The following is a 15,985-nucleotide window of genomic DNA, read 5'->3' as shown; positions in this document are numbered from 1 at the left end:
GCCGGAGCCAACGTCGAATCAAGTCAAATGTGAAGGTGCGATCAACGATGCTACGTCATTTCCTCATCTGGCTCCCTCTTGTTGATAATGTGTAATTCCAGCCTGGTTGCGTTCACCCCTCACCTCAACCCCAATCACTACATTTCACCTCTCCCACATCTGCCAAATAACATCCTCTCCCCTCAAATTTCGGCCTCCCCTCGGCCTCCTCTATCTAACTCTCATCTTCCCCCATTTCTTTTCATTGCATTTCATTTCCTCTCCAGTCCGCTCTTAGCCCGCTGACACTGAACGAGAACCTACCCACCGACCTGCACACCCACACCCACAACCATCGAGAAGCAGAAAAGTAAAATTAAAATGAGTTTCTTTTCTCCACACTCACCAATTTCAAAGTCAGAGTACAGTTCTCCACAGAGCGGTATTCATCAACCCTCTGTGGAATAAATGTCACAGAAACAGAATCTGAGCCCTGAATTAGAAAAAGGACTGACAGGTACAGGAACACCTCCAAGGAATGGCAAGTAATGATACCTTTTTGACCCCAGCAGTTACAAGGGGTTATGTAGTAGGGTTTTAGACACCACTTTTAGATAAATAGCTTTTTATTATAATACGTATAATGAATTAATCGCAGCATTTTCCAATGTCTACATAATCAAATGTCATCTTTGTCAGAAGGGAACAATGTTTTACTGTAAAAGAGGTACTCTCAAATTTGCATAAATTGACTGTAACCGAATTGCCGTGTAAAGAGCATGGCTTAATGCGCGAAACACGGGGATTGAAGGGTCAAATCTGAAAGGTTATGGATGAAAGGAAACTCCAAAGTACAGACCAAGAGATAGCCAAAGAGGAAGTTGAAAGGCACAAGAACTGAGAATTGAGACGGACGGGGTGGGCGGCTCACAGTGGCTCATTGCCATCTCTGGGCTGTTTGACACATAGTTGATGTCTCAAGCGTATTTCCTTTCTTCAAAGCCGTCTGCTGATTAGGTAAAAAGGTTAGAGGGGGCCACTCGGGGTCACGGTGCCTTTGTCTAGTGAGTTGTAATTACTGCTTGCTGCTCTCCAAGAGGGTGGGAACAGGCCACGGTTTAATCTTCTTCTCTATTTACGAAAATAACTTTCCTCAAGGAGATTTTCAAGCTTTTTTTCTAAGGTCATTTAATTTAGTATCTTTAGAATTTAATGAGCGCCTTTGACAAAGAGGCAGTCGGATCACTTGTGGATACAGCTGCAGACGCGTTTTTTCTGTCTTGAAGATGTGTTTTTCTCATCAGCGGGCAGCGCTTTCAGAGTGTACACAGTCTTGCAGACATCACACTGAGATTGAAGTCTTAGGAAGGATTTTACATGACACACTGCAGTGTTCTAAATCATTATTTTAATTTAATGATGATCATGACGGGGACAGTGAGAAAGGGAAAGGATTTAGCAGTAAATGTGATTTATTTCCGGATGCAGATGTCGGGACTGCCACAGGAGGAAGGGAGGGAGTGATAGTTGTGGAGTGTAGCAGCAGCTGCTTCCGAAGGGAGTGTATCACGGGGTGAGGTGTTGAAAAGCGCTGCGTCTGTTGTCAGAACACAGTTGGCGTGCGGGCGAGAAGCTTATGTGTGCTAACACGTGTTAAAGAACAGCAGACATTTAACAAAAATGTTTGCGCTTTGTTGGCAGATGTAGGGAAGGCAGCGTGTGGGCATTCTCCGCAGGTGTTTTTGTTGTTGTGAGGGTGTGAAGGCTGTACTCACAGTCGGCCTGGGCACAGATGAGGCAGGCTGTGGTGCTGTTGAAGAAGGTGAGAAGGCCGGCCACAGCCATGCTGATGTCAGTGTTGGTCGGCCTCAGGTCCAGGGTGGTGAACCGGGGGAACTGAACCTTCAGAATATCCTCCGGAGCCACCTTGACATAGGGCACCTGCACAAATAATGTCCATGTCAGACTACATTTTCACAATTTGCACTTGATTTCAGGTTGTTTTTTTTTAAATGCAGCAAGCGTCTTCAAACAGGACAACCTTGAAAGATAAAAACAAGAGAGGAGGTGCCTGAACTGCAGAATAAAAATAGTACAAGAAGAAAGTACAAGTACAAGAACAGCTCTGAGGAAAATCATCTTCATCTGTTGTGATGAATTGCAAGTGAGGACAACCCAGGGACCTGTGGTAACGTGCATATTTAGAACAGACATTTTACAGAGACTAAGGCAGTGAATCTAATGCAAAGTACAGGTATGGATGTTAAAACTTTGCCGTTTGTTCCAACCACACAAACGAGAGAAATCTTCATGTTCAAACCCCCTTCACCTAATGTTACAAAACATTGTTACAACTTTTTTTTTTACCAAACATCTTGAGTAATGGGATATTTTGGTCATTACACGATATTATGGGGAAAATCATTACACAAGGAAATAAAGGAGAATTAATCACTTGTATTAAAGAAGCCCAACAGGTATAAAGATTTCATGTCATATCCAAATCAGTCAATCAGAGAAGTCCAAACCATATAAATCTGTTGGTAATACCTCCAAGCGTGGCTCCTAGTGTCCGAATTGGGAGAAATAAAGTGTTGACATTTGTTTTTTTTTTTTATACAAAGTATAAATTGCAGCCGCTGACCGACACACAAAACAGTTTGGCAATAAAAATGCTTTATTATGGAGGATCATTGTCCAAAACAATTGGGAATCTGTGCTTTATTTTCCACACCATTCACCCAAAATGGATGTGAACAGACCAAAACACCCTCAAACTGTAAATCAACCTCACTGCTCAAATCCCCCAAAAGTGTGCGTCTGGCCTTTCAAAAGTATTAGAAAATGTATGACAGTCCAGACTGCAAGGTATATCTGAAAACCATATGCTCACATGCTGAATTAGAAACAATACACATCAAATTAGACTTGATTGGCAGGAGGGAGCATCAACACATATATTAAAGTGCATGTGTTTTGCCAGTAGTTGGAGCAAAAGATCAAACACATGGAGGGAAACAAAGTCAGCCGAGCATTTAGTATGAATCAATAAATACACAATTCTTCCATCCCAGCCCCAGTGAGGGATAGAACTTTCAGTGAGATTGATTTCTGTGCTTTCAATGAGTTGATTTGCCGTAGCTTTATAAATATCTGTATTCCTTAGCCTCCCTTAATACATTTATCACAGCACCCCCACTATGCTAACAGGTACGTTTAATACATCTCCACAGTGAGAAGGAAGGTGAAGAACATCGCAACTAACCTCGCTGCTTTTAACTGTCCCCTGAACAGAGCAGCCTAATCCAGGTAGGAGCTTCCTTCAAATCTGCTGAACTTCGGGGAAATCGGAAATTACATTTCACCCCCAAATTCAAACTCATCTCCCCGTCTAATTCCTTCCGGTGAGATCCATCTTTGTACTTCACTTCTGATGGGATCATGTGATGATGTGACGGATACATGCTGCCAGGGCAGCGCGGAGAGACACGGGAGGGAAAAAGTGGGGAGAGCGAGGACGCGAATGAGTGTGGCAGGTGTCGGCTCGGTCGGCTGGCAAGGTATTGCAATAGAGTGCAGTGGGGCTTGAAGGGGATCCAGTCGGACGTGCTGGGTCCGAGAGGAGGAACAGGGAGGTGAGCCTCTACATCATGGCAGATTGCCTGTCTGTACGGTTCCCAGTGACCATACATTGCTTTCCCCCTCGTCCCCATATTCCCTCGATTGGTTTTCCATCCCTGCCGATCAGGGTGTAATGGAGTCCCCTGGGTGTCTGGATGGATGGAGCTGCGGCCACTACTGACAGCTGTTGCTGGAACGCCACTCATTCCTCTCAAGGAGCCCTAAAACCTGCGTAATAGCTGTACACCGCACAGGGGAAATGTGCCTCCCTCCAGGTGGGTCCTTCATCTCCCTGTTGCATTTGTACAAATTGTCTCACCGCACTCTCCTCATTCCCGTCCCTTTCTCTCCTGTTTCTCTGTGCAACCCCAAATTGTTTACTCTCTTTTCTTTCGCTCATCCCTTTTTGCCAACCGTTCTTTTCCTCCTTTTCAGTTCTGCGGACTAGTACTTCCCAGACCCCTTTCATTTAGAAACCTGACACGCTTCAATAGGCTGTATCTGAGGCAGCGGGAGTTTAGAAGGCTGCTTACACACACGCACACACACACACACACACACACACACTCACACACACTCACACACACACACACACACACACACACACACTCACTCATAGATGCCCTTTCCATCACAGCGGCCCAGCTGCTTACACACACGCGCACACACACACACACACACACACACACACACACACACACACACACACACACACACACACACACACACACACACACACACACACACACACACACACACACACACACACACACACACACACACACACACACACACACACACACACACACACACACACACACTCATAGATGCCCTTTCCATCACAGCGGCCCACTGGACCCTCTCGCTTGAAACACTGGCATCTCAGGGGAATTACTTGGGTCTGACTTTTGATTCATCCCATATTATGTCTCCTGGAAACATTTCATTAAAATGCTCTTTTTTTTTTAACCAGTCAAAATTCAAGAATCTGCAATATTTTCAGTTCTATTCAAAACATTTTTACATTTAGGTTTCACAAGGGTGCTGTAGGCTAAGGCCCTGGGAAAGAGGAACTTATCTATACACCATGCCTAAATACATTTCCCCCTGGTTACAGCAATATGATCAACTGATGGTTAAACGGCAGCAGTCACTCTCCTCCTCATGTGGTAGAGTGACAAAGTGTCTTGAATCAAGACTCGAGTTAACACAGGGGTAAACTGAGCAAAAGAAAAATCCATCTCCACATTACTAATAGCAAGTTGTCAGCCACATCAAAGTCACTTGCCAGACTTCTTATCAGCAGCCAACAGCTAGTATCAGTCACTCTGCTGATCAATGAATTCAAAAAGGGAAAAAAATAAAAATCTTTCTTACATGTGTTTTTGCAGGGCACAACTTCAAAGAGATGGAGAAACCTAACATCTGCATCACGTTCAGTTGAACTGTGCATGATGCAACTAAATTGAGTCAATTCAGTTCCAAACTGGCACATTCTTGTTGATGTAGTGTAGTGGAGGAAGCCGCTCTCTGTTTGGGTTCATGGAAATAACAAGAAAATTCTCCGATCAATGTCCTCATTTCAACAATGAATCCAATACAATTTGTGATGTGCAATTAGTCGCTCATACGGATAAACCCACAGAGGCCGTGTTTGCTTCTAGCTCTGTGGATCATTTTAGGACTTCAATCTAACTGTTTTGGACTTATGTCCTGCAACTTAACTGTTTTTGATTCATTCTCAGCACTCACATCAAACATGTGTCCAGCTACAGCAAACAGCTGTTTTGTTTTGTCAGAGAAATAGTTCTGATAAACTCACGTACATTATCTGCCCAACAACAAATGGCAGACAGGAAAAAAAGGAAACATAACATACAATGAAAAGTTTGAGGGTTTTGTTTGGCTACAAAAATAATTAAGAGGTCAAATATTTCACTTTATAAAAAAGGTTGAATAATCTGGCAGACAACATTCCCTCCACATTATGGTTTAAACATATTCTTGTCACAAATTATTATCAATTAGAATAATGAATCCCACTTGGCTAGGGCACATAAAATGATTAGAAGCGATGTAAACAACTTGTAGATATACTAGTAAACTTGATGTAAATAAAAAATTAGAATGTCTTTTGAATCTACTCAGGGCTGCTGCCGTTCTGTTGGTGTGGGAGTGAAAGTAATTACATTTGAAAATTGTGAAGGGAAGAAAATCTCAGGCAAACAATGAAGCCCAAGGTAATCGCTCAGCTTTTAATAATCTGGTGGCTTCACTGTAAATAGACCTAAATACCATGGTGATGAAGAACAGCGAGAACGCACAGAGGGACGGAGAGAAACTCACAGTTCGCCTGAAAGAAGAAGAGGGCAATGAAGTGAATGACCAGAGAGGTTGAGGCCGGGAAACGGTCTGCAGGAAGAGAGGACAACATAAACACATGACGGATACTAACCGAGTGAGGGGCGGTGGAGGGGGGGTCGTAATCAGCACTCGTTAAAGTTGAGCAGTGTGAAATTTGAGTTTGTTGTCAAAGGCAATCTGTCTCATGCTCTCCTCTTTACTAGTTCATTTCTCATGGCGTACAGTTTCAGGAGATTCATGGGTTTGTTATTGTTTGGTCTCTCTGGGCTACAAATACATTCCGAGTCGAAGGAGAATATTGTGGCTCTCATTTATTATTCAGAAGATGCAGTGCTTATTAGCTAATAGAATAGGAAGTCATGAATTCTGTTTATGCTGCATTCATTATGTAGCGACTACAGCTGAGGAATTGATTTTTTGGGGACGCCAACTCAAACAGCACTGTGAAGAAGTTTCACGCACTCAATGCTGAAAGACTCCGATCTTTCGTGAAATAGCATCCGGGGGCCGTCTGATTGGTCACAAATGTGTTCTTCAGTGGGACAACTAGCCCAGACATAGACAGCCAGGAGTACTCGACTTATTTCAACATCATGGAGTCAGTTTGGGATGACTCGAAGAGGCAGACACCGAGAGCTCAAATCCACAGAGGAACCATTCTTAAAGATGCCTGGAACAAACTTTCTTTCAGAATAGCTTTAAAAAAGTACCGGTGTGCAACTGCCAGAGGGGAATTGGCGTCGTTTTAAAGAAGTGTCTACACCACTTGCACTCTACTGTATGTCTCTAGCACCAGGTATCAACAAGTGAATACCTGGTTATACTGATATATGTAAAAATATGCAACTTGCAGAATTGGGTACAAGGAACTCCGGTTGGGCTATTGATCCATTAGTTGGATAGATTATCAGATGCCAAAACACGGCACAGCTGGAGAGTTATCAAGGCGTCGATCACATCATCTTTTGTTGCTACTATCATGAGGTAGACAGTGGAAATCAGGCATTTATATTGATAAGTTATCTATCAGGAATATGTGCTTACATATTCTGGGTATCAAATAATTCCTGGAACATGAAACAGTGTGTGTGTGTGTGTGTGTGTGTGTGTGTGTGTGTTTCCTGCAGTGTGACAGAACGGTTGGCAGGTCTGCAGACAGAGTTTTGACAGGCGTTTAATGAGGAAGCTCTCAAAGGACACAGGCTTTGCACAAGTAACACACACACACACACACACACACACACACACACACACACACACACACACACACACACACACACACACACACACACACACACACACACACACACACACACACACACACACACACACACACACACACACACACACACACACACACACACACGTGTGCTCTAGCACACACAGTGAACAGTGGGGAAAAGGAAGCACCTTTGTTTGGCAGCAAAAATACCTCAACCTAATTATAATGTGTTTGTATTATACTTGCCTTAATTACACTGAGATTGCACTCTGATCTGCCCAGATTAGCTATTAAAACAGGGAATACAATGAAGCAGCACATGTTCAAACTCCGGCTGACAGTGATGTGCTGTCGGAAGTTTGTTGGAGACAGCCGGGCGAGTTTCATTGCTTTGTATGAGGCTCACCAATAGCTTCTGATAACCCCTCTTCAATGGAAAATCCAAGGTTACATTTGAGAAGGGTAACCAGGCTTTAGTGAGGGGATGCTGCTCTGAGCTGGAGTGAAGGGGAAAATTAATTTCCCTTTCATCCAGTCCAAACGAGCACTTGGGCTGCAAACAAGCGCTGGGCTGCCTCGGTTGTTGAGCTGACAAGTGCCCAAGTCATTCTGCTACCTGTTCGCTATGAACCCAACAGGAGGCTGCCAAGAAAGGGCCGGAGTGGGCGGAGGAGAGGTGGATGTGCAGCTTAGCCATATGCAGAGCAGAGACATACAGGGGACTACATCTGTTGGCTTGGACTCAACGGGGCAGCAGAACTAAACACTTTTATGGGTCTTGCATGGTTGCGGGGAGGCCGGCAGTACAGATGTTCATCAGTGATGTTTGAAGAGACATTACCAGACGTTGACCAGGCGTATAAAACGTTCTTGGCAGAAACAAAATGAACTGTCCTTGAAAACACGAGCAGTGCAGTTAAATGGACGGCAGCCACTCAGGCTCGCTGAGCTGAGCAAAAGGTTCACTGAAGCCAGACGGAGAGCAGCTCGTTTACCGTAAAAAGTGGACATAGCTAATCAGTTTGGAGATCATCGGTTGCAGAAGACCAACCAACAACAGAGCACAGAGTATGGAATCTGGCTGGGCGTAGCTCGTTGCAAGCCAGAGAATAGCACGCTGGCCACTGAGCATTAGAGAGCAGATGCTGCTGGAGACATTGTCCATCAGTCAGCAAGTGTGATGCCAAAGCTGGACCGTGCGGAGTTGAATTGGCAAGGATGTTGTTGCAGAGTGGCAGGAGACGGAGAGGGGCAGGTGGTAGTCTTTTATGGCTACCTGATCCCCCTTTGTACCAAAAGGTTTGTGGGGGATTTGGGAGAGCAGCTGCTGGCATTCAGAGAAGGCAAATCAAAAATCTTGCGGGGAGAGAAAAGGAAGACGAAACAGCAGCGATATACGACAGTCTGAGCGTCTGCTGACAATCTCCACCCACAGCCGCCTGCTCATTCCATTCTGAGCCCGTGCAGCCAGATCTCTATTTGTGGTAGTAATGAGCCTGCTCCGGGTCCCAGCGGTCAGTCTGCAAAAAGCAGACCAGTGATAAAGATGAAGTGGGCTGCGGATCCCATGGTGCCGTTTACGAGAGCGGAACATTGACCACGAGATCTCTATCTCATTGATCAGCCAGTTCAGAGAGAAAAAAGTTCCTGTCCTCCGGAGAGGGCTGTTCCTCACTCCACTGCCCTATTTCAGAGCAAAGGTCTTTGTGAAAAATAAGAATCACTACCGGCCGGGTCGGTGAGGACGAGAAAAATAAATCATTCATTTGATTTGGCGAGCTTTCCCAATCCTCCTACTGTACCTGGTCTAATGAAGTATAAAGTCAACAGTAAGTATGATGTATAAGCCCACTGCAAGTCCACCTGTGTTTATCAAGCATGGAAAAACATGTTTTTGTTGTTGAATCCAAAATTTTCAATCGGAAGCTTTGGTTGGAGAAGTGTCTAACAGTGGACTTCCTGTTCTGGGAATCTTGCCAAATGTTTGACTTACTCCAGCAAACAAAACACCGCTTAACTTTACACAACAAAATTGGCAAACAGTTGGCCCCAGAAAAAACAAACCCTTTGAGAACCTGGCCTTTGAGTACAACACGAACGTGTTGATGGGGAGACAAAGGACTTTCAATGAAAATGGTCGTGCATCAATTCCGTGAGCAGCTGGCAGAGAGCTGAGCAATGTCAGGTGAGTTGTGTATCGGCTCCTTCAACACACGACCGAAACTGAACTTGGTCCGGCTTACTGCGACGGAGCAAAAACAACATCGTACCAAGGAGCAGAGTTGCTCCTCATGGCCTTGGCGACAACAATCCGCTAAACTGAAATCCGTTGTGCTTACTGCTCACCTGGGAGTCACTCTGTTTCTTTCATCTCAGTGATCAAATCAAAGCGACTGCTTCCTGATGACCAAACAGGGGATATGGATATGCACAGAGCGCCGCTGCCGATGAGGCCTTGACAACACAGATCAGATGTGTTGTGAGAAAAGGGTCGGCAGAGGTGCAGACGGCAGCTGTGCTCCTCTAATTACGACCAGGCAGGGACAAAAGATCCACCTGGGCTTTGTTCGCAAGCACAATTACCAGAGGAATCCTGCGCAGGGTGATATTCGGTTTACCGTACACATTCTTTACACGAGTGTTCCTGCATCTTTGTGCTTTTTATGGCACGAGCACAAACAAAGAGAAATAGTCATGGTCTCATCATTTCATCACTTCAATGGAATTACTCCTTAATCATGTTGTGCCAAATCACTTCTAGGTAAAATGTTTCGCTTGTGTCATTATAGTATTTGAAAAATGTGCAGGATAATATATCTTATGTATTTCTACGATAAAAGATCATGTATTTTTTTGAATAAATAATGTTGTCATGTACTGTCTCCAAGATTTTATATATATATAAACACACACACACACACACACACACACACATATAATATATATATATATATATATATACATCTGCAGGTAAGTAACAAGTAAATGCATCACAGCAATGTCAAATATATGTTGAAATCAATTTAGAAACACTGCCTCCATTGTAAAGGGTTTGTCCACCAGAGAACACAATTATCACAATTATTGATAACTGATCCATCACAATTATTACCTATGTTACATTTCAAAATATTTTTCACTTCAGCTAACATGGCACCTAAATATGTAGCAAATATTTATATATGATATGTACATATATAAAAATCAGTGTCTTTAAGGATTTATTTCTCAGACGGTGTGCAATACATGATAAAATCATCCATTACACTGACACTGAAGGGACCAGCTGTAGATATACTGACCTACCACGAAGAAGCACTAGAAGTTTACAAACTTCAGTTTGAGGCAAACAGTAAAGCTCTTTAGAAAGTCTAAAAAGGGAAATAAATGTGCGAGGGATGATGCAGCTTCACTTCTGAGACTTCCCGAGTTGAGCACCTGCCATTAAACCGTTTTCACTTTCACTCCTGAGTGTAAGATTTAATTCAAAAAAGACCACACTGACGAAGACAGACGGACAGAAATACAAAAACACTTAAAATTGCAATTGAATTCTAACAGAGGAAGTCTTTGTGGGATTTATCTTATTCAATTTCTCGATGTGCCGTCTAGAAACTCGAGAGAAGTTAGCTTTCTTTAGATCCAAATGAATCCTAGTGGTGATAATGAATGTTGAGTGGAGAACCTGAAAATGGTAGAAAACTTGAGTGCTTCAACTGCATTCAGCTGAGGAATGACACGTGATTGTACTGCGTTCAGTAATGGAAAAGATAATTTATCTTGTACTCTGCGACATCGTGTTTTTGTAGTGAAGGGAATAAGAGAAGAAGCCGTGAGTGTCTTGAGAAAAACCCCCGCGGGAATCCTGTTGAGATTCAACAGGCGACTCCCTGCTCCTGCACTGCAATGAATAAACAAGCCGCAGCGAAACATTTTTCGATTTCACATTACATACATCACAGTGGCTCTTCCCCCGGCTGGTCATACTGCACTGAGAAAAATGCAAACCAGCTCTGCTTAATCAGATCGACTTGAGAGTTGTGACCAGTAATGTGTGACTCGCTGCCAAAACAACGTTGCTTTTGGCTTGAGAGTGTTTGACTTTACGTATAATGATTTTAAAGCCCAATTACAGCGGAGAGATGAACCATAAGCTGACCCCCCCCGAGCAGAGCAAGACCGACATAGCAGAACTAATACCACTATGCACTCAGTCAGCAAGACACTGATGGAGGGTGATTAGGGAGAGGCCGACGCAGAGGGAGCTGGCTTCTGGATACATTTCCACCTCTTTCTATTAGTTTTGTTAAGAATGTTGAATCTTGACCGGGCGGTCATCAGTAGATGACGTCCGAGGTAGAAGGGAAATGGGATACAAAGGTGGAGGAGGTGAAATGAGAAAATAAGGAACAAGAAGAGACGAGAAAGAAAGAAAATCAAGAAAAGGTGACAGTGGGGACGAGAGAGCGACGCAAGCTGAGGCTTCTGCTCGGGCAGCAAGAGTAGACATAAGAGGAGGGACAACGGCAGAGACGAGAAATATTGATTAAAACTGTGGTAGGGTGAAAAGAATGAAGAAAAATATAGGGAGATGGGGCAATGGCTAAGAGGAAGAGGAAGTAAATCAAAGCAGCAAAGGACAGAGGTGTTGAAAATATTGACGGGAGAACAAAGGTCGTTCATTGAATCAAGATTGTCCTTTTTTGGTTTATGGAAAAAAGAGATAGGGTAGGCACGTTTTTATCATGGAAAATAAAAATAAAAAATCACTCTATTAATCTACCGTCGAGCTGGTGCCTGGCAGAATTAGGAAGAAATCTCCACTCCCTCATTAAGACCCAACTAACCAAATCTAATCACTTCAAAGAATGTGACAATCTCATCTGAGATCAGCTACTCGCTGTGTGTCGGGTGTGTGTGTTGCGGTCGCACACTGTCGCAATTGAAAAGGGCTAAAGCATCGTATTTTCATAGCAAACACCCGAGTGCTCCGACTGAGCGGTATTTTCCCTGACCTTGAAATCAGATTTGTTGTGACTGTGTGGTTGTTTGGTGCCACATGCAGACGGCACGGTGCTCAGAGAGGAGAAAAACAGGCGGGGTTGATTCGACTGAGGCCGCACAATGCGAGTTGTCTGTATTTTGGTGGAGAAAGTGTCCTAAGACTCTGTGCTGAGATGATAGGTCTCCGAAATGCGTCCATTTTGTGATGCGGTGTCAGCCTGCTGAGCAAACTAAATACACAGGAGCAGATGCACCGCAACAAGAGAAAAATGGTTCAAATGTTATTAGATGATTTAACCTAATCACCCTCCAAGCTGCACAAGACTTTGATAATGGCATAAAAATCTACATTTGTTGTGTTTAATGCACAGGATGCTACACAGAAACAGCACACAGCTCCACACACACACACACCAGACTGGTCCATTATGACTCACCAGTCTTTTGTTGAAATGGGAGATGGGAGATCGCAGCAGCTAATCACTCCTGTGTCTCATTTTCTTCCATTCCAGCTTTGTTTCTTAGAAAAAGCAGCATTTCCTGTTTTAGTGCATAAAGATGCTGTGACGCATTGTATGGCGGTTGTGTCGTGAAATAGAGCATAAATAAAATGGCAAATGCATTAATGTGGTAATATAGATGGCTTCATCTGCACCATCGAGGCAACAGTATGATTTCCAGGAGAAGATTCTGCCGTTGTCCTGCGTTTTGGTGATTGATTGGCCCAGTTGTGCCGGAGCGATGAGACCAGGGATATGACTGGCTACGGGTGAATTTAATAAATGCCACACCTGAGCTGAGCTGAATCTACTGGTGAAGACTGAAAGCTCTATAGAAAGATCAAGACCTTAAGTCAAAATCCAGAATGAATTTTACCTCAGCACGATGTGTTGCTCTGCTCATAAACATAACCTGTAGCTTGAGTTGATGAACACATATGGCCAGACAGATCTAAAGGATAATTCTGGGGATTTTAAAAATTTTGATTTGATCTTTATTTATCTCGAACCGATCACAATATATCAATTACAAAATTGAAAAACGAAATATTTTCCATGACATAAATCTCCAGTCAATTTGGGTTCGAGAAGGGACAGAAACAAACTCATCTGGTCCTGCCCCTTCTTAACAGCTTCAAATTTCATATTATTTTAAAAAAAGTAAAGTATTAAAGTAAAGTAAAGTATAGTAAAGGTAGAAGTATATAGTGAAGTTTAAAAAAACACATTTATTTTATCGTTGGAGATTACACCAAGTGCAACCAGACAAAGCGATGATGTGTACCAGTGTACGACTTATAGCTCTTGACTATCTACTTCTAATCCAAAATCAAAGGTTTTATTTTCTTATAATAATGTTCATCACAATATATGAATGCAGTGTTTATTACCGGGAGAATGAGGTCGATATACCCTTCATGTATAATACTGCAGGTACAATATCTTGATGATAGTGGTTGCCACATGTGTAAGCGGAGCCGAGCAGAAATTGTCCGTCCCCAAACAGGAGATGCGCTGCGCTGGCTTTGCTTTGACCAACTGTGGTGCAGCGTGTCTGCCAGGGATACGGTCTGAAATGAGCACAGCTAGCGTGTAAATGGTCTCTGGCCAGAGAGGATTTGCTGGGTTGGCTAGCTGGCTTATCATGTCACAAAAAGCAATTCCACACCATGTGTGGCACGGAGCTGCAAGACAACTAGCCCATTTGAATCGGTTTGGACAGCTTTACACACACACACACACACACACACACACACACACACACACACACACACACACACACAGCATGCAGCAGAATGAGTGTCTGAACATGCAAATGGGCAAACGTATGAACACACTCAGATCTATGTCAAATATTCACTGAATTAATTTCTCATGGAAGCTCCAAAATAACAAGAATGAAGCACTGGACCGGCAAATTCTTTCTCCCCCGACAGCGTGGGCAAAGCTTATTTAAATTTGTTCAACGTCCATTCATGAGCAATGACCTGTGCCACAGCTTTGTCTGCTCACTTTGTGGTCCTGGACAACAACCGCTCCACGTCTTGCCAGATGGAGGAACCCTGCACACTCAGAGTTCATTTGGATACTAATAAAGTGATCTCAAGAAAAATGTGCGACTATGATGGAATTTAACTGCGACTGAAACTGAGGAAATGAACAGATCCGTCCAGAGACTGAATGGGTTTTTCAGCATTACCACAACAGTGGATTGCGAGTTTCTTCGTGTAGCACAGATATCTTATTATTACCAATTTCCAGGGGCTTGAACTACACCACTGACCCTCAATCTCTATCCAGTGTGCTCTCTGTTTGCCCAGCGGGTCTCGTGTTCACCTCTAAAACGGACCTGAGCACCACTCCAGTGAAACGCAGCAATCTAATCTGTCTGTACCTCGGCAACCAGATGGTTCAGCGAGCCCAAAGCAACCCCTAGAGTGGAGATTAATATTCATGACGACTTCTGACACGTTCAAATCATAGAGGAATATGTTTCCCCACTTTAACGCACAAGTACATATATTTCACATTTCATGCTTTATGGCAGAAGAAAGGAAGTATGGGGCACTAGGCACGAGAGCACTTAAAATGAGCTGAAGGTGTCTAAGGTCCTAGCTTTGTATGAAAAAACCAGAAGAAGATGGGGAATGAAAAGTCCTCGAGACTATTATTTCATATCTAAGCCACGAAATGCGTATAAGTCTGGGACCTCGATTTCCAAGAGGCGTTACCAAAAGACGCAGACCAAAATGCCTCCGGGCGCAGTTGGATAGACCTACAACCAGTGAGAGCAACTAATCATGTGACGTCTGTTGAGCGATGCAAAAAATGTCAACGGACTAGAGCGGAGGGGAGATGAGCCTGTGATGAGGATTCCACAATGTCTATGAACAAGTGTTGTCGTTTCTGTGGGAGCATTTGAAAATATCGGGGTACTTTTAGTCAAATGCTCCCTCATCAGCAGTCAGTCTTTTCTCCGCGTCATGATATAAACCCAGAGCATCATCAGATACAGTAATCAGTCTTGATCGAACCTGCAATATTTCTGCCAGAGGGAAATCACTTCCCTATGGAGGAGATCCAGACCGAGTCTGGCAGAGCGAATGAAATGGGCTCCCAGAATTCATCTGGGTCCCAGGATATAACCCTCCTCTTATACATAAGAATCTAATTCCTCATCCTTGAGTTTCACAGGAAACCAGGCAACAATGACAAAACTGTATTCTATGCTCCGGCCATTCTGGCTAGCTGCAGCAGAGAAGGAGCCTCTTATCCAAAACCTCAGTTCCTGTTTCTCATTTGTCTACATTAATCCGCGTTTCCGCAAAATCCTGACCCCAAGGTTTGCTTGCCACAGCGCATAACATAGAAACAAACTACCAACATGATGCGCACTGTCAACCCCTCTGCAGTGGCTGTTTTTCTATTAGTCACTATTAGTGTGAAAACCAGATGGGCTCCGTCGCATCAGTGAAAGTAGCCTCGACAGCGGCAGTGGAACCCGGGGAGTGATTGATAGGGACGCGGAGATGATGTGCTGATCACCTTGTGGGGTCTGTCAGCCACAATATTGCTGCCAGTGTCGCAGACAACCAGCAGCTGGAGCAGCAGCACCTGTATCCTCACGCTCATAGTGAGGAATTAGGTGGTCGGACATGTGTAGGCATGCACACATACACACCCTTCTCTCCAGCACACAGTTCAAGGTTGAGCCTTTTTACATACAAACAAAAATCATTTCATGTTATCAGTATGGGATGTGATAAATACACTGTATATTACACTAAACTGTCAA

The 15,985-nt window shown here is 43.7% G+C and overlaps 1 protein-coding gene across 6 annotated transcripts in view; it reads right to left on the bottom strand.

The window, feature by feature from the left end:
• grik4 (glutamate receptor, ionotropic, kainate 4) overlaps positions 1–15,985 on the bottom strand; it is a 234,857-nt gene that overhangs the window by 75,142 nt on the left and 143,730 nt on the right. For all 6 annotated transcript variants that reach the window (XM_035622334.2, XM_035622333.2, XM_035622331.2 and 3 more), the window contains one exon: positions 1,755–1,920. In XM_035622334.2, the coding sequence (XP_035478227.1) occupies positions 1,755–1,920 (166 nt within the window). The remainder of the gene's footprint in view (positions 1–1,754; positions 1,921–15,985) is intronic.

The sequence above is a fragment of the Scophthalmus maximus genome, chromosome 11 (genome assembly GCF_022379125.1).
Source record: "Scophthalmus maximus strain ysfricsl-2021 chromosome 11, ASM2237912v1, whole genome shotgun sequence".
Taxonomy (NCBI): domain Eukaryota; kingdom Metazoa; phylum Chordata; class Actinopteri; order Pleuronectiformes; family Scophthalmidae; genus Scophthalmus; species Scophthalmus maximus.
Note: the sequence above shows the minus strand (reverse complement) of the source record. Positions and strands in the feature narration are given on the sequence as shown.